At 46.1% G+C, this 24,642-nt stretch overlaps 3 protein-coding genes across 3 annotated transcripts; 2 read left to right on the top strand and 1 right to left on the bottom strand.

Moving 5' to 3' along the window:
* Positions 1–675: 675 nt before the first annotated feature.
* Positions 676–4,609, top strand: LOC135390573 (cholinesterase-like). The gene is made up of 3 exons (XM_064620309.1): positions 676–1,886; positions 4,030–4,313; positions 4,452–4,609. Exons 1-3 carry the CDS (start codon positions 696–698, stop codon positions 4,588–4,590), a joined length of 1,614 nt encoding a protein of 537 aa, XP_064476379.1. The 5' UTR covers positions 676–695; the 3' UTR covers positions 4,591–4,609.
* An 840-nt stretch (positions 4,610–5,449) lies between these two features.
* Positions 5,450–12,572, top strand: LOC135390571 (excitatory amino acid transporter-like). The gene is made up of 10 exons (XM_064620307.1): positions 5,450–5,520; positions 5,573–5,754; positions 6,793–7,038; positions 7,479–7,521; positions 7,577–7,604; positions 9,806–10,038; positions 10,102–10,280; positions 10,908–11,102; positions 12,218–12,352; positions 12,402–12,572. Exons 1-10 carry the CDS (start codon positions 5,518–5,520, stop codon positions 12,544–12,546), a joined length of 1,389 nt encoding a protein of 462 aa, XP_064476377.1. The 5' UTR covers positions 5,450–5,517; the 3' UTR covers positions 12,547–12,572.
* Positions 12,573–16,457: 3,885 nt separating this feature from the next.
* Positions 16,458–21,265, bottom strand: LOC135390570 (solute carrier family 35 member E1 homolog). The gene is made up of 6 exons (XM_064620306.1): positions 20,679–21,265; positions 20,070–20,140; positions 19,868–20,005; positions 19,511–19,636; positions 17,827–18,072; positions 16,458–17,251 (listed from the first exon to the last, which is right to left on the bottom strand). The coding sequence occupies exons 1-6, from the start codon at positions 20,992–20,994 to the stop codon at positions 17,072–17,074; spliced, it is 1,077 nt and encodes a 358-aa protein (XP_064476376.1). The 5' UTR covers positions 20,995–21,265; the 3' UTR covers positions 16,458–17,071.
* Positions 21,266–24,642: the final 3,377 nt, after the last annotated feature.

Raw genomic sequence — 24,642 nt, 5'->3', positions numbered from 1 at the left:
GGGTGGACGGGTAGGTGGAAGACCTTGAACGAACTGGTGAAACTAAAGAACATTGATAAGACACATACCGTCCCAAGCAGCACAATGTACTGGAAGTCGAGTGCAATAGGGGTGGACGGGTAGGTGGAAGGCCTTGAACGCGCTCTTGCAACTAAAGAACATTCATAAGACACATACCGTCCACCCCTGTTGCACTCGACTTTCGGTACATTGTGCTGCCTGGGGTCCACCCTTATTGCACTCGACTTTCGGTACATTGTGCTGCTTGGGTGGTTTTACTTTTTGTGTGGCAAAGGTTGCAACGTTGTCTGAAAGCCCTTGAGGCCTCTGCAAGAGGTTACTACAAACACAACGTCGCATTGCAAATAAATCATCTCGAGTTTCGAAAGCCAGCCTTTTCTTCAGCATTAAACAGTCTGAGGCATTCCCTTCCTGTTGCTTACCAGGTTTTCATAATTGAGTGCAGAGCAAATCGAGTCGATGGTCTCTGTACGGTGACGACTGCGAATCCAGCTCTTATTTGAAGAGAACACAAAAATGTTTTCCTATAAAACGCAACACGTATTTACGTTTTGATTGAGGCGTTTCTACTCTGCGTTGCTGTGTCCCGTGACTGGCAAGGGAGCTTGTTCTTTATTCATCCGAGCGATCAAGTGGAGAAGAAAGAGAAAGAAATGCTGCTCGTGTCGTGCAGCATGGCTATGGGCATGGCTGCAGGGGGTCTCCTCATGACAGGAGCGTTGTGGTGCCTAATGAGCCAGCGTGCTCAGGGATCGGGGCTCATTGTGCACACACGAGATGGACGTGTCAGCGGCGCACCTGTCACATGGCAGGGTCATTCGTTACGTGCCTTCTATGCCATCCCTTTTGCATTACCTCCCCTGGAAGAACTCCGATTCCAACCTCCCATAAACCCAAGGCCGTGGAAACACATCTTGAGCGCTGCGCAAGGGATGTCTGCCCCGTGCATGCAACGACTCGGCGAGTCCCGATTACCAATCCACGTGAAATCCCTTCAGAACGCTTCGGAGGACTGTCTCTACTTGAACGTATGGACTCCCGCTAAGGATGATAAGAAATGGCCAGTTGTGGTCGTCATTCACGGTGGATTTTTCAGTACCGGTTCCACATCATCGCCGCTCTACGATGGGTTAACGCTCGCAGCCATCGGAAAGGTTGTCGTCGTATCTATGAACTATCGGCTCGGTGTCTTTGGATTTCTCGATGCTAGTCACAAGGACGCACCAGGTAACGTCGGCTTGCAAGATCAGAAACTAGCTTTGATATGGGTCAAACGGAACGTGGCATTTTTCGGTGGTGATCCCGGTCGCGTAACACTGCTTGGCGTCAGTGGTGGTGCGGTGTCCGTCGGAGCTCACCTAGCATCACCTGGAAGTCGTGGTTTATTTCACGCAGCTGTCATTGACGGCGCGTGCGCTTACAGTCCAGGATTCGTGGAAAGTAGCTACAGAAGCTTAATACGTGCCAACAAGCTAGCAACGATAGTTGGCTGTGCCAGATTGGGTATGGACTTGAACTCGCACCCAGGAAAGGTCCTCTTGTGTTTACGAACAAAACCTGCAGCCGAAATTCTTCTCGCTCAGGAAGAGGTGGCAAAGAATGACTGGACTTCATTCTATGTCACGTATGGGAATCCGGTCTTGCCAAAGCGGCCTCAGCAGTCCAAGCATCTTAATGTTCCTCTTTTGATCGGTACAGCCTCTAATGAAGGGAGTATTTTTATTTCTCCACGACCTCAGGACACTGAGCGCGTCAGCAACCGTTCGGAGGCACTCAAGTATGCAACTACACTCCTGTCGCAGTTTGATATTCAGGTGCCTTCAACTGGGGCTCGACTTGAACCCTATTTAACGGACACACCCAAGGTATCGTAGCCGCGCAATGAAATTTACCTTATAGATATCTTATCACCGAGCATGACGTTTTATGTTCCTCACAGCTGAGCTTTGTGTATGTATAGTTACTTGTTGCAGTTGCATTCAGAGATTCCTTGTCTGGTACTATTTCTTCCAAGACACTGCAGAATTATTCTTAAGCCCCTCTATTGGAGAATGAAAGGGAAAAGCAACTGACATTGTCGTGATTTATTTGTTAATTGTTTGTGGGATGGAGTTTTCACGTACCATTAGCTACCCCAAATGCATAAAGTGGATACATCCCGTAGCATTTCGTAGTCAAAAGAAATAAAAAAAAAGAGAAATGATAACATAATGACGACAGAAGATGAAAAATACGAAAGGTGGAAGCTGCTGGTTGGAATCCTGGAACTAAGGTAGTGGTGCGGACGTGGTTTGGGTCACGGAAATGTCCGCGGCGTCGGAGTCGAATGTGAGCTGAACGGCTCAAACAAAGCATCCCAGGCAGCACAATGTACTGAAAGTCAAGTGCAATAGGGGTGGAGGGGTAGGTAGAAGGCCTTGAACAGACTTGTGAAACTAAATAAAGTTGATAAGACACATACCGTCCACCCCCATTGCACTCGACTTTCAGTACATCGTGCTGCTTGGGATGTAATCAGAGCGCGATGAAGCGGTTTTGATAGCACACGTATCGCGGAGCGCGCAAACGCCTCATGCTTCATTTATCTTGAAAGAAGTCTGAGCTTGGGCGAAAAGACGGGAAATTCGTGACAGAGTTCTGTCGTGTTGTCCCTTCCTTCCACAGCTCAGAATTTAGCAAAGTTCCACCCAAGCATTTATCCACCAGCTAGCCTGCGCCTATGGTAGTACATATTTTATCTGAAACCTGTTCACACGAACGTACTGACAAACCATCTTACAACTGTGAAGGTAAAGGAAGAAAAGTAAAATTTCATTTAAAATCCGATTTCCAACACACGCACACAAAAGTAATAATAATAATAATGCTGGACAGTAATAGCCCTTGCTCCTAATATAGTTTTGAACGTTTCACATAGAGCTCCGCCTTTACAAGGACCACGTGACTACAAGGCAGTGAAAGAAATAAACATTGCAGGGCAGCTGTTAGTGAACATATGCTAAATAGATAATGGAAACGCAACGTACATGGAGACAAAATAGAAAAGCGCACCAGCGAGACTCACTTTTTCCTGGGAAATATATCCGGCTCGCATGTCTTTGGGCGTTCGCCTGGTCCTCAAAAAGCATGTCGCACAATCCGCATAGGAAGAGTGTTGCCATTTGGGTGTCCAGTTGTGTATTGATCGAGGCTTTTTGACAACCACACGTTCAGCTGGTTTCGATGCCGCGCTTTCGCGGAAAACAGCAGACGACAAAAGCATGACGTCATTACTCCCTGACCGGCCTTCGGAGGAGAGTTGAATCGAGTTGTTTTGGAACGCCGTAGTGACGTCATCGAGTTACTCGACCGGGTTTTGGAACGGCGCTTCGGGTAGAGCGCTACTCCCGAGTTGACTCGAGTAAGTTTTGGAACGCACCCTAAATTGAGCATGTGGTTTCTCAACTCCTTTAAATATCATGATGTTGGCACCATGTCCCTGAGCTTTGGGGAAGGACAAAACACAAAAACAAACAGCACAAGACTACTGTTCGTTTTTGTGTTTCCTCTCGTTGACCTTGCCCCAAGCTCGGGGACATGTTGTCAACGTCAAAAATTCATACGCTCGCTTTTTGTTTAAGTTTTTATTTTCCTTTCGGTTGGAAGGGGAAGCAAAAAGCCGAGGAGGCTTGACTAAGGCTCCCCTCCCAATGTACACCGTACAGCAACAGTACAAAATGACAGTAACAATACAAAATCGCGATATACAAATTAGCAGATTACAAAATAACAAACAAGGCAGCAAAAAAGGCTCGCGTTTTTACATCTATGCTCAACGTTAAAGATAGCCTTTCTTCGTGTCTTGTAACTACATAGTGTAATTCTGACTATCCCATACCATGTTTTCGGGTTCGGCTTTACCTTTACATTACCTTTCTCTGAAAATTTTCCTCACCTCAGCATCTGCCCTCGCGAGGATATCAATTAATCGAGGTGTGATTATGACACAAATCCTCTTTTGCCTACAAGGACCCTAGGACATTGGCTTCAGACATATTTGGTGATGCGGTGCTCCAGTGCCCATGTCAACAGTTCGCCGCTGACCATGCAGCCAGCGGAAATCAAGTATATGTCTACCGCTTCTGTTACCCCACCCCGTCGTTGAATGTGCCTGAATGGATGGGAGTGCCTCATTCGGCTGCCTTCTGGTTCATCAGCGGGGTACCTCTAAGGATGTCCGACAGGTTCCAAGACGAGGACAAGCAGCTGAGCCACCATATAATTCGACTCCTCGGATATTTCGCTAAACATAAGTGAGCTTTCCGAATTTCGCTAGTCGTGCAGTGTAGTTTCCCGGGGCGGGTTCAGGAAGTGTAACATTTGTCAGCGAACGGTGCCACAAGTTGTGTACACTCGTAGCAGAAAGTGACATGCTGTGTCCTGTTCTGTAGGAATCCAGGTACCTTCTTAGAACACGATTGGCCAGCATTTACGAGCAAGAAGGATCCCATCATGCACCTGCATCCTTCTACTCCTGGAATGCGCCAAGACGAGCGTAGCCGTTACTGCGAGTACTGGACAACTGCCTAAGCATTAAAACTCCCTCACACATTTGCTGTTTATTGCACACAACAAGGGCGGGGTTAGCTCACGCGCCTTCCCCTATGTGCTTCTCTCCACTCCGTTATGTAATACCCCCTGGGGGTCTTTAACGTACTGTCGGAATCCCCTTCAAAAAAAGAAGAAAAAAGAGGAACGAATGTCACAACCGCAGGCAATAGGCCACAGCGTATAAGGGGATATTGACCTATTGCGCACCTGGGCTGCAGGAAGACTGCTTCTCCACTTTCAGTTTACACCCGCTTCAAGACAACTGCCAGGGTTACCCGATACCGCATCACATGCTTCGCGTCACCTCATAGATCTGGTGCCCGCTCCCCGAAAGCGCCTGCCGATTTGCCCTTGCCCTTTTTGACTCGTGTGTTTTTGTGATATCATAACCCGGGAACCCTTGCTGAGTCAGTCGAGTTCTGGACGCCGACTCATTAAGACGCAAGTGTGGCGTCGTTTCTGTAACTGTGGATTGGTTCCACTAAGTGTGAATGTAGTGACACTGAATAAACCAGTTATCCAGTTTAACGATGCGTCGCTTTGCTCCTCCTGGACGACAACAGTACTTAAATAAATAAATTTTGTGAAAGATAAAAAAAAAAACGCCCAATGCTTGGTTCTAAATGATCGTTAATAGTGAAATACAAAACATGGGCCCTAAACATAATCTAATACAGGCCTATACAATAATAAGTGATTTATGTTGCTGCTTTAGCTTTCGTCTCACATTAGAAAATTCTTTCTTAGCTTAATATATTTGTAATATACTATGTGCGTTTCTCGTTCTTTCCCCACCTCCACTGCGAAGATACTACGAGAAAGTAAACAGCACGATATCGTATGCATTAGTGTAGTGAAAGAGGAAGAAGCTCATTGGACATTCATCGGAGCTAAAACAACGCAGAAATGGTATGGGATGGGATCATCAGGAGCGATGTTATCAGTGGTTGTTATCTTACAGAACGGGCACCAAATTCACCACGATGACGTTATGGCACCTTGGGGTGTCTTCATGATGTCCGAGAACACGCTCAATCTGCTCACCTTAGCTGCTGTTGTCGGCGGTGCCACTCTAGGCGGCTACCTGCGTGATTCTCCTCTTTCAAGTCGTACCATGGCCTTCCTTTACTTCCCTGGTGACGTGTAAGCTATGCCCTATATGCATAATGAAGGTTCGAACGAGGAAGACAATCTTCGTTTCCTTGTCCCATTATGCAATGGTACCAACTACCCTATCCCTTCAATTAATCCAAGAGAGAAAAGCGAGCTGGGCTGTTCATTTTGCTGGTTCGTGAGCCTCCCGTATACTTGCTTCTCCTCATACTCAAGCTGATGCTTCATCACCGCCGAGTAGCATACATACCGGTACATATACCGGTACATTTTTAGTAGTACGCGTGGAAGTCATTAATTGGCTGCTCCAAGCTGCACCGTCTTGCCGGGATTGCTTCTGTTGGGGAGTTGGGAAAGTTGGTGAGTCTGTCGTTTCGGGTCGCACGCTTTGAAATACAGTGTTGGCCAAGATTTGGGGTTTGTAATGGAGATAGAGCAAATAAAGACGGTGTCGGGAAGCTAAAGTAGACGTTAAGGAAGGTATTCTATCGATACTGCCACTTGACCCCTGCGGATAAATCGTGGAAATTAAAAAGAAAAAGGACTATTCCTGTGTTCCGTCAGATGGATTCACGGTCGAACGCGGCGATGCAGACGATATTATGTTTCTTTTCTCTTCTCATATCGCGTTAATATGGTTTCGACATCGTCTGCAACACCGTGTTCGAGCGTGTCGCCTTCTGAGGAACGAGCCGATAAGAAATGTCAAAGCAGCGGCGATTTTTTTTATTTCCACGATTTTGCCGCAGAGAAACGCGCCAAGTGGCAGTATAGATATACAGTTTTGGGGCGTAATACTCTTAACATCTATTTTAGTTTCCCGACACTGGTTTTATTTGTTTTATCTCCATTAGAAACCCCAACCCTGTACAACAAAAAACACGAAACCTTTCATGCCATGGATGTCACTAAATGAAATTTACGTTACTAAACAGTAAAAACGACTGGCACTGAGGTCAGGGTCTATATAGTGCCTTAGAGGCGCTTTTAGTATGGCATCTAATAGAACTTGTGAGATGTGTTATTTAAGTTGTCATAAACATTGGCGAAAAATATTTGACTTCCCAGGTACATGCGTATGCTAGAAAGCATGATGATTCCACTGGTGGTGTCCAGCCTCGTAGCGGCGCTAGGTAGCATCGACATACTCCTGGCAGCACGCATCGGACACGTCTCTTTCGTCTTCTTCGTCAGCTCTACTATAGTGGCATGCGCCGTTGGTGTCACTGTGGCCGTCTGGTTTGGTCTGTCCATTTCCAAAGAAGTAGCCGTTCGCACAGGATTGCTGGAAGACGCCATGCTAGACCTGATCAGGTGCACAATCTTGTCTTCTTCTGGTTGGGAAATTTTCGAGCGCTGCTCTTCAGCGCCCGTTCCCGCGTTGAGCGGCGTGGTAAACCGGCAGAGCGAACGATGAAATTCAAACATGTCAGGGAAAAGAGGTGAAATCGATCAGATATGTACAAAATAATCTCCCTCTTACATTGAGACAGTGTGACAAAGGATGAAAGTACGGGAGAGCGTATGGAGACGCTTGGGAAGACGAAACGGCTGGAACCGTGGCGGCCACAAAATCGTGACAGAAAAACTGGGACACGACTGCTACCCGAAGAAAGTGCTATGTGTGGAAAATAACAGCTGCTCTCAGATTCCATAGAATTTGCTAAACTGATTAAAAAGGAAGCGCTCCCTTTTTGATGGAAAAAGCCTGTTCCAGAAATATGTATTACAGACAGCACTCTTTCCGTCAACAGGAATCTTTTCCCCGATAACTTCGTAGGAGCATGCCTATACTCGGTAAGCCTTTCTTTGGAATAGTCACAGTGTCACATAGCGGTAACATCTATTTCAGTCCGTCACTGTAATGGATAACTCAACAGGTAAGTTCTTGCTTTTCCCTGTGCAGCCACCATAGGGACGAAATAAAGAGAAAAAGTGTTTGTACTATCACACTCGCCCGCCATTGTTGTAACATGTCATGCAAAACGACCTTTTGGGGTCACGTGACTTTGTTTACACGTCGTTTTAGCGCTCGCCTACATATTCCCGTCGGCATAAAGGCAATAAGCTGCGACATGGTAAAACATTTTTCGTTATTTTAAGTACATCGCATTCACTCAGTGCGTCTTAAGCAGGGTCGTCATCACATCTTTGGAACAGTGCGAGGTCTCATGTACAAAATTGCACGTTTTACTGCGAGATTATCACGATGGCCAGCGAATGAAGCACTCTTTGGAATAAAACTATAATATTCGCACTTGATCGGGTGAAAGTACTTTCACTCGATCAAGTGCAGGAGCTGCACGAAAGCCTGTGGATATTAAAGTTTTCTTCCAAAGAGTGCTTCATTCCCTAGACTGTGCTCTCACTAATACCAAGCAGGACTGCGTATTTCTTTTTCTTGGTCGCCCAAGTGCGAGATTATCGGATAAAAATATTACCGTGGTTGAAAGACGTCCAGCAAACGTGTTTGACCGCCGATCACGGGCGCGGCCATCTCTTAGGTCACGTGTGCGTTGCACGATTTCACTTGTTTCTGCGGGCGAATATATGCAAGGAAGACCGTCAATGGGATTCTCCTATTCCCGAGTGTTGTCCCCTAAACTACAGCGACCCTGTAGAGTCACTGCGTCCCGATCGAAGGAAACGTACGACCCTTTTGGGTGGGCGCAGAGTTGTCACATCGAGCCAACGAGATAGCGACCCTCTCTCACACTCCTTCTGTCAAGGCAAAAACGAACCGAAAGAAACACGAGTGCGCAATACAAATTAGGTTAAAACGGTCGTGAGACATGCACTCTCGAGCCAGCTGAATTGGTTAGCGCCATAGACGGGGTGCTGACACATGACGTTCCCAATTCCGTTATATTTCAGCCTCAATGATGTTTCTGGTGGTCTTATATTCATACATTTCGCTATCACACTGTTTGGTTATGTGACTATCATAGTATCTCTTCCGTAGGTTTGGGGGAAAATGTTGACGGCATTACGGAACCAATAAATACCGCGGAATTTCGAAGCGTACGCGCGCAAAGACCGCATGAAGCCCTAATGTTCGCCATTTGCAAAAAAAAAAAAAAAAGGCAAGATGAGGTCACCATCCAGGGTGGCTTCAAATACGGCTGCCGGTTTATCTCTCTATTACCCTCTCTATCTCTTTGCATCAAGCGCGAATCATATGTTATCTCTGAGACCGCCAACCCTTTGCTTTCCAGCAAGGCGGATCAAGACCCGTTGCGTTTGTATGCCTTGCGAGCGAAATCAATAAATCGTACCGCATTTCCGAAGACAGCATTAATCCAAAGATGAATGCACGCGGTCAACCGTAATTTTCATGCTGCTCTGCGAATCAACGGGAACCGAAAGGAACCGCCATTCTCTTGTTTTGTGATAATAAAGTGACGAACGAACGACAGCACGGAAGCGAGTGATGTAGTGAGAAAATATTCGCCGCTTATTTGTATGTGAGATAGTCACATATTTAGTACGCCGAATTTCGACAGGGAGTGATGAATACGAAAACGAGCACGTCATATATAGCGGAATGAAGCAACCAACGGGAGGCAACGCCTTCCATTACCTTCCTCGAGCGAGTCCGATCCCCCCTGTATGCAACGCGCGGTACCTTAGCAGACGACAGCGCACTTTCAAATACATGGTCTCAAGTTGTTCGCACTTGGCAAGATGCAGCGCTTTTTCTGTGGATTTCCTGTGGTTTGTAGCTTTCCATGGCGACACGCCGCTAGAAACAACATGCAGAACCCGCTGATGAAACTCTCTACTATTTGGATACGTGGCCGCTTGGGCCCGAAATGGTTCTGTGCAAACTTGGCTGCAACAGCCCTATATGGAGCAATACATTGAAAGGCGCCCCTGTGTCTGTCGTTAGCCAGACGCTGTGAATACGGAGAATAAGACCAACAGGTCAACGAATTGGCTTCTCGGCGATATCAGCTAGCATGAACGTCGCGATGATAACCACAGCGTTTGGCTAACGACGGACAACCCTGTAGGACGAGTGGGACAATCCAAACGCTCTGTTTATTTCTCCTAAGCGCTACTCAAGCAGTACATTTTGCAGATGATCCGAACGGTTTTAAAGTGACCTCTGGTGGTAACTCGAACCTGATGGGCGTACTGGCCTCATCCATGGTGCTCGGTGTGGTCCTCTCGTACACGGCCAGCGAAGCAGATGCTCTACTCAATTTCTTCGTCGGTCTCAGCAACGCGTCCGTCACTGTAGCCCATCTCGTGTCCTGGTACTCGCCCATCGGCATGTTCTCCATCGTTGCCACCAGAATAACGCAAGTTGCTGTACGCTCGCATTGCCTCGCTCTTGAGGCAGATATTTTACCAATCTGGATCCTTTTCATTCAGACTGTGCAGGACGCTATGTCCAGCCTTCGGGCATACGTCACAACGGCGCTGATCGGCCTGGCTGTGCATGGCCTTATCTTGCTTCCCCTCGTCTATGCAATTTGTACCCGACGAAAAGTGACAACTTTTATGGCCCAAATGCGAACGCCGGTACTCCAAGCATTCAAGTCTGCTTCCAGGTACCCGTCCCACCACTGCATGTCGTCCCCATCTAAGCGGGTAAACTGGGTAAAAGGGAAACAAGATTAGGGCACTGGGATGCTACGGAAAACGACAACAAAGTGCCATCGAACGGTGTTGTGTATCACGCGAGGTGCTTCATACCTAGCTTGTTCATACGTCGTAAGTGACAGCGAGAACTCAATAAATTTACGTGAATGGTCATTTCCTGATAGATTTTCTTGCCAGATCCCAAGCTCGTGGTCACGTGACGCTTTTTGGTTTGGATCCAACCGAGCAGCGGGTTGCCCAACTATATCCGCACGTCCAAGTTCACGTAGCAGACGACGAAACTCCACGACGAGTGACCGCGATACCGTCATGTCCTCCCTAGCAATTTTCGAGCGTTAGGCCGTGTTGCCAGGAAATGACCACCCGAATTCGCCATTATTCGCAGCATACAACGTGCAATATTGCGCTTAAATTTCTTACGGGTGCCTCATGAGATTAGAGACTGTTGGATGCCGTGATGCACCGTGAACCAATGGTAGAGAGCATGATTGATTGGGTGCTCGGAAGTACGATATCCGCTGCCATTGGTTGCGGCGACGTCATCAACGGTCCCAATAGAGCTTATGTCCTTGCAGAGCTGTGAGTGTTCCTGCCACTATCGATGCCTTGGAGGAAGGCGCTGGTCTTGACCCTCGCATCGTTCGATTTGTAATTCCCGTCGGGGCCAATGTGAGCATGCAAGGCACTTGCGTTGTGGAAGCAATCGCTGCTGTTTTCTTAGCCCATTTCAGGAAAATGTCGCTCGGTCCAGAACACATGCTCACCATAGGGTAAGTGATCTGAAGGAAACACATAGTTGCTTCACAATCATTCAGCGGATTTGTAGAGATAGCGCTATTCGTCGCATAAATCGTTTTATCTTCTGGTTAGAAGGAAAGTCGTGCGCCCCCATTCGCAGCTTATCGGGAGGCGATCATCCGCGCATACTGCGTGCTCTGCAGGTGCTATGCAGTAAAGAGCGCCCTCTGTTAGTACCTCAAAATCCTCGCACGTGAGGAGAGCTTTCAGTGTTCGCGTTTTCTAATTCAACTCTGGCAACTCGGAGTTACGCTAAGCGTGCGAAAAATAGCCAGAGTTTATCCCGAACTCCTCTAAACAGTAGTCTGAAGTCAGGGGTGATGACGTCTCACATATGCGTCTGCTGCGAAATCCTGCAATCGACGTTAGTTGACAGTTAGCTTACCACCCGAAATAGGACCCGAAGGAAATGACCCGCACGTGGCAGATTTTTTGGACAGATTGGACGCGTGTCTTCGTGGCGCTTTTCGAACACCAGGAACCCTATCCTGGTCAAAGTAATCTACCTCGATTACTTGAAATTTCTTCTGTTATTGGTGCACAATCGAAAAAGGCGTGAATATTAAAAGTGGTTGACACCTTCTATCAACCAATCGCCCGACGTGTTATCTTGGAAAGCGACCCGCCTTATCGGTGTTTCTACCTGAGAATCCGAAGGCCACACCCGTGATCTGCTTCGGTTAGGTGTCGGAAACAGAAAACTCTACCGGCGTAAAACTGAATTGCGTGGAACATGCGCGGAGAAGCACGCTCGTAATTTCCTTTTTTGCTGTTTGTCATTTTTCTTGACGTACAGGTGTACAAGACGGCAATGTTTGTGTGACACCGTGATTGTACAGGGTGTTACCCTATAAAAGTCTACCCGCGTCGGCATGCCGTGCTCGCCAATTACTCAATGCAGGCGGTACAATGTGTTGTCTACGTATAAACCTCATAAGGACATTCATCCATGGCAAATATCGAAGTGATTGAGCACCAGCTTCCACTAGCGAGCGGCCTCCTAGCATAGATTCACGTAACGTTAACCATCTAAACCTGGCATGAGTGTCATAGACCCACCCCAGCGCTAATTTCCCCTTCTTTCCAGGGCAACTGCAGTTCTTGCCAGTATGGGTGCAGCCAGCATTCCGAACAGCAGCGTCATCACACTGATCGTGATTCTCCAATCATTGAGCATTCCTCCCATTGACATTTCCCTAGTTTTTCTCGCCGACTGGTTCATGTAAGTGAAATGATATATGATGCCCACATTAATAAGGGTTCCATTTCAGCGACAGATTCAGAACAGCGGTGAATATTTTCGGCGACTGCGTCTGTTCCGCTGTGGTTGAGATGGTTTGTCACGACGAGCTACCAGAGCTGAGCGAAGAGGCACAGTACGAAAGACCGCCCGTTCTTGCCGCACAAGACCTCTAAACAATAAACACAATCTTATTTTCTTCTCTTGTGTGAAACACCATTTCGAATCCCACAAGGAGAGAATTTTGGGTGAATTTATGTTTGTGCCTGTCACACATTTCCAATTTCGAGAACTCTAGTTGTTTTGTCGCCTTGCTCAAGGACTCTAGTTGTTGTTTTTTACTGAAATAAATCTTGCGTTTGTTTTCGTGTATGGTTCCACAGGTTGAAGCCGCCGAGTGATTTTTATTCCACACTGTTTGCAGTCAGCTGTTGCAGGCGTTGCAGGAACGTTTGTGTCCACGCAGTTGACATGCACATTGCCTTTCAACCAGGCATCTCAACCGAAACTCAACTCGAACAGAAACCCGTATTTTTCGCTGAACCGGAACTGAATGGAAAAAAAAAAATTAGGCAGTTACCGGTTCGCGAAACGATTCAGACGCGTTGTACGATTTACACAGCTGATTTAGCCGCGTTGCCAAAAAAATTGGAAACCGAAAGTAAGTAAAACAAAACTGCAACCCAATCCTCGCAGCAATTGCAGTAATCAGCTGCGTAGTTTGAGTTGGAGGACGTGCTATGGCGAGTCAAACTTGTTGCTCCCAAAGGAGAAAAAATATTAGGGAAGTCACCGTTTGGGGGCCTGAGCCAACACTGAGCACAACTGTGAGTTTCTTTTTTCCTGTTCTTGTGAGGTCACTTGCCTCGAAGAACAGCGCTAAAAACATTCGTCGTATTCTTAAACAATATTTTTTGGGCTGTGAAAATAACGGGCAGCCCCTGATGTGAACGTCCCTGTGTGTGAACGTAGAGAGCGGAGCAACACACTTGTGCTCTACATGGTGTTCTGTGCTCAGCCCTGTGCTAAAGCAATATTTTCGTTTAGTGCAGAGCATTTCGTCCACTGCCGGGCTCGGTAGCTCGGCTTTTGCTCACCACTCCACTTGCTGCAGTCCAGGCCGTGTAAATTTCCCAATTATTTAGTATGTTAACATATGCAAGCAAAAAAAAACAACAACAAAAATCAGCATCAGCATAGAAGATTTCAGCCATATATATACACATATATATATGGCTGAAACACATATATATACACATAACACGCGGGCACCCGTTCCTGCCACGGACCGACCCACACAAATCGTGCAAATCCGTGGACCAGTGTGACGATAGCGAAAGTTCTTTCAGTCCATGGCGTGTATCTAAGCAGCACTCTTGAATGGTTTTCAAAATCCTTCCAATCGCGTGACACCACAGCCTATACATGTAATCGTATTGTGAACGTCCAAATCAACTATTTCGCTTCATTTGTTTTTTCGTCCGCAGTGTTCACATGTATGTGTTGTCGCACACAGGATCACTGTGTTTTCATATCGACCTTCCTTGGAGATCTGATACAGTTCGGTTCCTCAAATGCTCCACCTACGGAATAAACGTGGAAAAGCAGACGACGCGTCCACACTACGGTATAGTTCTCCGCGCCGACACCGTACGATCTCGAAGGATCCCGGGGATCTGCAGGCCTTTCAAACATCCGATGCGCGATATCCTACAGACGTACCTGGGACACGTTATTACTAGGTATATGAAATTTAAACGCGAATGTCGTTCTGGGATATCCCACAGATATCGCATGGAATGTCCAGATACTCAGGACGTTCACGACCTTGTAGGAATGTCGTAGGGATATTCGTGGTTTACTCCTTCGCTACAGTGCTTCCTTTGCTTTCTTATCATTTTATTGGTAGGGATTGCACCTATAGTAGGTTTTATTTTGCGACCAAGAATTCTACTTTCATATTCCCATGTTTCCTTACTTGGTAATTGAAAGGCATATCTGACCGAGATGATCCAATGTAGGAAGAAGGGGCAGAATTGGCTTCACGAGGTGCGGCAGACGACGGGCATCGTGTTACATGAGCTAACTGACGACGAAGGCACGACGAAGGCACGACGAAGGCATACCTTGAGCTTGAGGGAACGATAACACACCAAGAAGTAGACCAGACGAGGCTTAAGGCTGTGTTATCGTTCTCTCAAGCTCAAGGTATGCCTTCGTCGAACCTTCACCAGCTCGCTTGCCTGCTCACCCTTATTTCACCTAACTGACGAGTTTGATGAAAGCAAATCACAGGGAATGTATAATGGTGAAATAAACTAATGAAGAAGCCGTACGGCAAATTTTGGGGGCTCATCAAATAAATGTTCATCTTCCAGAAGGATTTCCACACGCTCTACAGTATTTTTCACAACTGCTGGTTCAAGATGATCATTGTGTACATTTTCCCGTTTCTGTACAGGGTCAAAAATAAATTATCGCGTGACATATTTTTACCTTTTACAACCACTGAGTTTAGTACATGGCTCCATCTTCTATAGCCTCGTATTTGCCTTATACGAGGGAACATATGCAACTCCTGTTCAAATGTACCTCAGTACCTTCCAATGCCCGCATATATTTAGCACTGGTGCAGATTGCCTATAAATTGCAGCATATCACACCCATCAATGTGAACTTAATCCTCAACTACTGTGTCATCCAAAGCTATCCAACATGGAAGAACTGATGTTCTGAGGCTGGAACAACATAGAAGGGACAAATACATACAAAGCCTCATTGTTAATTTCTTAGGCAAATTGAGGCTTTGTATGTATTTGTCCCTTCTATGTTGTTCCAGCCCCAGAACATCAGTTCTTTCATGTTCAACAGTTGCGTCGATCCCTGTCGTATGATTTTGTGTATGAGTGAGAGAGAGAGTGGTTGACTTCAGATGACTGGGGAGATGTGTTAGCTTAGCTCAATTGGTAGAGCCCTGGATCCAGAAGATGTGGCTAACCTTTTCAGTGACTTCCATCTTTCATCTATCCAACATGGCCTCCATGTGGAAACCATATGCTGTACTAATAAGTAACTGTTATATTAAGACACCCCATGACATCTATTAAACTAATTGTGATTTTAACCCTTTTGCTTTGACGAGATTCTCAGGCTAAAATGTTTGGGTGCTGCAGACATCCGTTGTACGTACCTATAACAACAAAACAGATACATGACGTAGCATCACCTGTAATGAGGTCTCGCACACTTCTTTTTTGTATAGACAATGTGCCTATTGCCATGTCCCTAAAGACGTGCAAAGACAAGACGTGTCTCAAATAAAATGTTTAAAAACAAAAAACAATCAAGTGCTCTTCACCACTCAGTGGATCGTCTGTAGTGAGATCCAGCTCAGGCCAATGGTTAAAGGAAAACCACTGGTTTTCATCAAGTCCTATTCTTTAATCCAATGAGCGTAACCTTAAAAAAAAGCATGGAGCCCGAAGATAATAGTTAATGACACCCACAATGCAGACATATTTATGCGTTGGCGTATAGACAAATCCAATGCTGCCTACTAAAGTAGTGTATTTGAAATAAAACCTGTCGCAACCAATAATGGATGGACACAATGCCCTCAGCAGTTATCAAGTGCCATCATTGGGTATTTCTACGTTGGAGAAATAAGTCGTTCCAACGTTCATTCGCAGATGCATGAAATAATACATTCAAGACTTGCTTCAGTAGAATAGGCAAAACAAAAGAATGGTAAAAGAAGCTGCAGTATTTTACTGTGGCAAAAAACTGGCAGGACCTGGTTCATAAACAAACAACATTCTGACATATCCGAAATGCTTTAAAATCGATCGAAAAAAAAAAGGATGTGCCAGGAAACAAACAAAAAGGACGACACAAACACACAGCACATATTGCCAAATATCCGCTTATTAAATAGCCTGAGCCAGCAACACCCTCTTCTGCAAGGTTACCTATTACACCTCCAAGCCTGCCTCATCTTTTTGAAAGCACACGACTTCACAAGAGGCCCTCTTACCATCTATCATAAATTCCTCGACTCGATGAGTTAACTGCACTGAAGGCACGCTCACCCACCTTTTTTATTTATATTGCTTCATGATATAACAACGCACCAACTTCCAAAATGCACACTTGGTTTACATTGGTTGAATTTGCCTCCAGCTAAAAACAAAGGGGCCGGGTGACAATAAAATGTTGCCAAGAGAAATTCTTGCCAAGTTCGCAATATGAGGCGACACCCACATTACGTCCTTTGATACCTGTCGAGCAACAATTCCAATAAGAGCGCTACAATGTTCAATCAACGTCGAGTCAAAGTGTTCGACCAACCAGCCTGGTTTTTAAAGCGTTGTGAGCTGATCCCAGGGCTATTTTCATTTATGCCTCCACAAAAGCACATTTATTTCTTACGTCTATTTATTCGCATTGCAGAACAGCTCCCAGATAAGAAAATGTCAATTTCTCTTCCTTCCTGTCTCTGGAATCATCAGTGATGCCAACACGCCCATATCACAGTTCTCATAGAAACCAAAGTTAGAAGACAGTCATCTTCCTCGGACAAGTAAATCCCTGTATTCACTAGTGTGTGTTATAAAAATTACTCTCACTAAAAATACAACGAGTCAAGTTTTTGCATTTCATAACAGTGAAGATCAATGAAAATTCCTAAAACAAAATTAAAGGTCATGTCCCAAGAAGCAACTTTGAATTGTGAGCACTGAATGAATGCACAGTCCCATTAGCTGGAATCACTCGTAGAATGCCTTGTGGGAAGACATCATCGGACAATAACAGAGATTTTGTGTCCTTCACACTGAGAGGAAGCTTAGCTTCTCTCTGTGCTTGATTGGCATCATATTTTGCCTGAAATTACCGAGAAATAAATTAATATGGTACACGCAACATAGTGAGAGCCTGTACAGTCGTTACCCAAACAAGTAGCAAACCGCGAAATAACGCGAGTAAATATAGTATTTGCACATCTAAATGCCATTTTGAGAGATATTTCGTTCATCTTCAACAGTGGGAAGGGAGATCTGTCAATTTGTAGAAACGGTACATCCAGAAATTAATTTGTGGTGGACTCTGCAATTGGTGTTGCATCAATATTTTAATTAGTGAGAAAGCTAACAAAGCAGTTAATTAGAATTCCAGGCCTCTACTTACATGCACCTCACAGTGACAAACACAAATTTACTAGATGTGTCATGTGCGAGAACTTTGTTCTGCGTTCTTTGAACTGTGTGTGCAGGACACCCCATTGTGTGGACTCATTTTTTACAATGGGAGGAGTCATTGGATCAAAATAATTTTTCGTAGAAATCCAAAGCGCCGGTAACGTAGATCCATATCTAAACACCTCATGTTACCAGTCATGTTGAGCATCAACGCTCGAGATATCTTATCGCTAACATTATTCCAGAATAATTTGCTCTCACCTTGTTGTAGCAGAGCACGCCTAAAACAGCGAGCATCATCCCAAATATGTTAAGTGCTGTCACTGGATTATGTAGAAGAAGAAGCGATACGCTGATGACGGCGATACGCTTGGATGCGTTGCACACAGAGTACGTTAGAGGGGACACGAGGTTGAGGATTGTGAAAGCTACTAAATTCTGGGCAAAGTTGAGCGCCCCGTCCAGGAAGAGCAGCAACAGCACCAGAAATGCATCCACTTGTGCAAACTGAAACAGTCAATTATGCCTCTTGTAACAAAAAAGAAGCTGTCCCCAATAAATCCGGTAAAACCCCCAGGGACAACGAGAACAGACAAAGTCTGTTTGAGACTTTAACCGTGTCTAGCAATTTAGCAATCTCGGCAATTATTTCAAGCTGAGGCTCAGTTGGTTACTTCTGTGGCTTGTCTACAACTACCAACTGCCTTGTGACTGGACAGACACTGTCCTGTCGGCTGAGACAAACTGTCATAGCGTATCGGGAGGAGCTCAAACATGTATGAGGGATAGTCGTAATGTTTTAATTATCACCTAAAAAAAAAAAAGTGACATAATTAATTTTTGTACGTTGGTAGGTACATGTCCGCAGTCTCGGTACACGTTGAAGTTCTCGCACCACAGTACTGCAGCACGCCGCTAGAGGAGCCCAAAAAAATGGAGTGGAGTATGGTGCGGTTTTCTGAATTTGAAGGGGAACAATGCGCCAACAATCCATCATATGACACAGTGGTCAGGTGGCATAGATACTTCCAGTGTGGTCAAACAAGTCTGAATGACAAAGAACAAAGTGGAAGACCATCTCTCTGTGAAGAATTGCAACACAAGTGGAGTGCTCCAAGACCGCCATATCACAATCGAGGCGATAGTGGAAAAAGTGAAAATCAGTCGTAGATGAGTTTTCAACATCTTGCGCGACATGTTGAACATTACAAAGATTGTCGCCCACTGGATTCCACAACTGCTCACACCCATTCAAAAAGCCCAAGCGGAAATGTTGCAGCTGTGTCCAGATGACTTCTTTAGCCACCATGAACTGGGTGTATCACTATGATCCCGAGACAAAGGAGCAAAGCAAGCAGTGGAATCACCAGCACCGAAAAAGGCAGGTGAGTGTTTTTCTGGGACTGCCACGGTATGGTGCTAACGAATTATGCTCATAAGGGGGCAAACTGTCGCAGGAGCATACTACTGTCAAGACGAAGCGTCGCGGGAAGCTGTCCAAGAGGGTGTTTTTGCTCCACGACAACGCCACAGGACACAGTCACACATGCTGCATCCAGTGACTTCCTCCTCTTTCATCGGATGAAGAAATTTCTTCATCCGCGTAGTAGTGGTTAACCACTTACAGAGTTAGTAGTACGAGTGGGTAGTGGTTAACCACTGCATGGTAGGCATTAGCAGAATGACGATGAGGTGATTTTCGAGGTGGAACATTTCCTGAACAGCCAAAATGCAGACTCGTACAACCAAGGTCTCCGCCAAGTCATCCATCGTTGGGAAAAATGTGTCGCATTGAAGGGTGAATATGTAGAGATGGACTAACGCCGTCACCAAGTTTCATGGTCGATTTTCTTAGGCGATAATTAAAACTTTATGACTATATTTCGAGCAACAACATTTTTCCATTTGGCAAAGCTTGAGAGCTACTCTGTGCACAGCTACTCACCATAGTGGTGTCCGTAGAATACCTGCGCACATCAAGAAGCAGCCAGAAAGGGACAACAAAGAGGAGAGCCAGCCTGGCTAAAGTGTGTAGCAGCCGAAGGTAATGGACGTTTGTGTCTCTTATCACCTGAAATTAAGCGAAAGAACACACATGCGAGAAAAGCAACCAACCATTCATCCTAGCAGCAAATTCTGTCAAGCAGTGTTGCATAGCAAACTTTATGAACACATATAAAAGAGAGAGGCTAAACTACATATCTGAGGAGGAGTAACCTGAGACAGGCAAAATAGCAAGACACGCCCCTTTTAATCGCATATTAAAAGATTCCCAGGATGCCTCACAGGTTGTCCCACTCACCTTTTTAGTGTATATGTTTTGCAGCGCAAAACCTATTGTCGAAGTGACCGCGCAGATGAGTCCCATCATGTTAAACGATATCTCCGTTAATGTTGCAATCATTACTCCTAGTATAATTGGCAGTAAAGAGAGGTATACCTACAAGAAGAAAAAGAGACTTCTAACCATGTACAATTGTGGAGGGACTGCAAAGCAAACTTACAGCGCATGCCTGTTTTTCTCTGAGGATGATGCGTGATAGTACAACTGTGAAGAAAGGCATGGTAGCCTTCACTGAAAGACACGCGCATCTAGTTTAGAAACTATTTCTAAAGCCCCAGTTGGAAATGGAGCCTATGATGGTGACAAATGAAATAATGGACGTAGAAAAGTTTATTCACCGGCGCTTCTAGATAGCTAATCTCAGGACTAGCATCTTCAACTAATTTAATCCGCACGTAAGTGTGTTGTTACAACAGCTGTAAGGGACAGAATTTGAAAACCAGCTAGTCTTGGCTGATTTATTTTGTAAGTTGGCACTAAATGAGTTCCTTTTGTACTTTTAGAGCATACACAGGACTTCTTTTAGACACATGGAGGCACACCATGAGAACAATCTATTTAAGATACGAATCCAAGGACACTCAGATATCAGATTATTGTGCAGTAATAAAAAGACTGCTTCAAGCGCGAGAGTAGTTTAAAAAAATAGGCTGGTGTAGTTCCGTGGACGGGCTTATGGCGTTTAAAAATTGGTGTGTTTGAAAGCGAACATGGGTCACATACCGTATCGAAAAACATAAAATTTTCCAGCAGAGATGACTATACTAACCTGTGTGCGCATAGGACACAGGCACTTTCCACAAACTGATGTGAGAAGTGACAATGCTGAATAGCTTTCCAAATGCCAGTGGAATTATGCACTTGATATAAGTGTTCCAATCCAGGTCTAAGTAGGGTCGGATACCCCATACCGCGAAAGCGGGTCCAGAATAAACGCTGATAGAAAACAGCTGTACAACAGTCACAGTTAATGGATACGGGAAATTGTTCAACACTACTTTTCCCACAACGTTATTTCCCGAACTTATCGCGTACCACATTGCGCACAATACCACCACTTGCAGGATTTCTTTCGACGAGGACATTTCTTCTTCTAGGCTATTTTGCACGAATACAGTGACCGCTGTTGCAGGCGACAGGAGATGTTTTCCAGCATTGTTGCACGCAGTGTTGCCCCATATTGATCCCGCACATTTCTGGAAGAACAAAAGTGCGATTCTCGCTGGTCTTACGACAAAAATATCGTGACGCGGAGTATATCTAGGGCACTTTTTTAGCGCCACGTCAAACAAAACCTCGATATGAACCGCTCGCCATTGCGCCGAGCACAGTGTTGCCAGGGGAACCGGGCTCGTACGTTACAAGATCCATCTTGAGAAAGCCTGCGCGATGGTCAGCACAAAAAACCTGAACGACGCAACTTGCAGGATTACAAACATGCGGTACAAAGTTATGGAGAAGATAAAGTGTCCAATTGACAGCAACATCAATTTACGAACCGAGACAATAGATAGACCTCTGCCCGAGAAACGTCATCATGACGTCGGCAGACAGACTGAAACCGAAACATAGCGGATAGGGAGGGCTGGGTTAAACGAATGGGCACTTGTTCACTGCAGGACCGAAGGTCGCGTCCCTTTCAGGAACCATTGTAATCCCGTCAAGACCATACGGTCGACCTTGTTCGCCCCTAGCTTCGAGCGTAGTTCAAGTCTACCAAACTGGTGGCGCTGTCGAACACTATGACGTCATTTATTTATAAACAAAGAAACGTCTATTGACGAACACACACAAGTTCTCAGACGCAGCAATGGTTTTATTTAGGGATGGGCCAACCGAATCCGCGAATCCTAGGCACGGATTTCAGATTCGGGAATCCCAGTGCCCAAAACAGCGAATCGAATCTGTCCAATCCACCAATCACGGTTTGTTTCTTTTTAAAATTGGCGCCTCCGGAATCCTCCGAAAGCCTGACTGGCCGAAAAAGTTTCTGATTATACCCCCATCGACACTAATGTCAGAAAGGCTCTTCAGCGATGTCATAGTTGATAAACAAAAAACGCAGTAGGCTAGACCCCGAGCGGGTGAGAATGCTGGTGAGAAATCTGCATTAATTTAATACTTTTAGCTGTGTTTCCTTATTTGTTTGTTCACATTGCTCTGGATTGAAAGAGTTCAGGCAGGAACTCTTACATTACAAGTTTAAAAGTAACATTGGTTTGCTTTTTAGTTTTTGTTAGTTTTATGGAACGAACTCAGATTCGAGAGTTTTTGTATTTCCTGTAGTCGACGAACAACATATTAAATGAATTACATCTAAGCAGAAATATTTGTGTATGTTTTCTCCTGAAAGTGAACTGTTATTTAGTTTGTTTTTTGTTAAACAAATATATCAAATTCAAAAGTGTTTTCCCCCCTGTTTTTCTTTCGACTTTTTTTTAAAGAAATGATTCGAAAGATTCGTGGCTTAGATTCGGATTCGTCACATCTCTAATTTTATTCGGAGGGGACACTGACAGTTTCCACTCATCTTATACAGAGCAGTCTCCTGTTCGCTCTCCCCACGATATAATGGAGGTCGGACGGTGTTTGGAAAGCTCGGAGTAAGCGACTGCAGATTTGGTATTTCGGGTGTGTTCACTTTAGACACGTGTTTGTCCGACATAGCAGAAACCACACTTCTCTTGTTAGGCATCGCAACTAAAGAAACTTCAGATCTTAGATCACTTATCCTCACACGTGGGCCAATTTCAATTTATTTATTTTTAAATGCCCGTGAACAGCGGTATAAAGCCCTGGACAGCCCTGCACAGGGAAGTGACACGACCTTGGGTCGGCACTAACAGTGTGTCTCTGCGTGACAGCAATGGTCAACGGTGACGGCGCCACCTGTGGAAGCCACAGTGCAAGCCAGCAAGTACATCTACTAAGGAAAAATAGCCGAAGCTCTGTGGCTGCACGTTGAGCATATGTGATCGTGCACTCCCAGCCGAGGACAGCTGTTTCGCTTTACTTGGAGCTCGTTAGCACGGCGCACGGAAGTGACACGACCTTGGGTCGGCACTAACAGTGTGTCTCTGCGAGACAGCAATGGTCAACGGTGACGGCGCCACCTGTGGAAGCCACAGTGCAAGCCAGCAAGTAACTAAGGAAAAATAGCCGAAGCTCTGTGGCTGCACGTTGAGCATATGTGATCGTGCACTCCCAGCCGAGGACAGCTGTTTCGCTCTACTTGGAGCTCGTTAGCACGGCGCACGGAAGTGACACGACCTTGGGTCGGCACTAACAGTGTGTCTCTGCGAGACAGCAATGGTCAACGGTGACGGCGCCACCTGTGGAAGCCACAGTGCAAGCCAGCAAGTAACTAAGGAAAAATAGCCGAAGCTCTGTGGCTGCACGTTGAGCATATGTGATCGTGCACTCCCAGCCGAGGACAGCTGTTTCGCTTTACTTGGAGCTCGTTAGCACGGCGCACGGAAGTGACACGACCTTGGGTCGGCACTAACAGTGTGTCTCTGCGAGACAGCAATGGTCAACGGTGACGGCGCCACCTGTGGAAGCCACAGTGCAAGCCAGCAAGTAACTAAGGAAAAATAGCCGAAGCTCTGTGGCTGCACGTTGAGCATATGTGATCGTGCACTCCCAGCCGAGGACAGCTGTTTCGCTCTACTTGGAGCTCGTTAGCACGGCGCACGGAAGTGACACGACCTTGGGTCGGCACTAACAGTGTGTCTCTGCGAGACAGCAATGGTCAACGGTGACGGCGCCACCTGTGGAAGCCACAGTGCAAGCCAGCAAGTAACTAAGGAAAAATAGCCGAAGCTCTGTGGCTGCACGTTGAGCATATGTGATCGTGCACTCCCAGCCGAGGACAGCTGTTTCGCTTTACTTGGAGCTCGTTAGCACGGCGCACGGAAGTGACACGACCTTGGGTCGGCACTAACAGTGTGTCTCTGCGAGACAGCAATGGTCAACGGTGACGGCGCCACCTGTGGAAGCCACAGTGCAAGCCAGCAAGTAACTAAGGAAAAATAGCCGAAGCTCTGTGGCTGCACGTTGAGCATATGTGATCGTGCACTCCCAGCCGAGGACAGCTGTTTCGCTTTACTTGGAGCTCGTTAGCACGGCGCACGGAAGTGACACGACCTTGGGTCGGCACTAACAGTGTGTCTCTGCGAGACAGCAATGGTCAACGGTGACGGCGCCACCTGTGGAAGCCACAGTGCAAGCCAGCAAGTAACTAAGGAAAAATAGCCGAAGCTCTGTGGCTGCACGTTGAGCATATGTGATCGTGCACTCCCAGCCGAGGACAGCTGTTTCGCTTACTTGGAGCTCGTTAGCACGGCGCACGGAAGTGACACGACCTTGGGTCGGCACTAACAGTGTGTCTCTGCGAGACAGCAATGGTCAACGGTGACGGCGCCACCTGTGGAAGCCACAGTGCAAGCCAGCAAGTAACTAAGGAAAAATAGCCGAAGCTCTGTGGCTGCACGTTGAGCATATGTGATCGTGCACTCCCAGCCGAGGACAGCTGTTTCGCTTTACTTGGAGCTCGTTAGCACGGCGCACGGAAGTGACACGACCTTGGGTCGGCACTAACAGTGTGTCTCTGCGAGACAGCAATGGTCAACGGTGACGGCGCCACCTGTGGAAGCCACAGTGCAAGCCAGCAAGTAACTAAGGAAAAATAGCCGAAGCTCTGTGGCTGCACGTTGAGCATATGTGATCGTGCA

This window comes from Ornithodoros turicata, chromosome 4 (assembly GCF_037126465.1).
Source record: "Ornithodoros turicata isolate Travis chromosome 4, ASM3712646v1, whole genome shotgun sequence".
Classification (NCBI taxonomy): domain Eukaryota; kingdom Metazoa; phylum Arthropoda; class Arachnida; order Ixodida; family Argasidae; genus Ornithodoros; species Ornithodoros turicata.
This window is presented reverse-complemented; position numbering and strand designations above follow the sequence as displayed.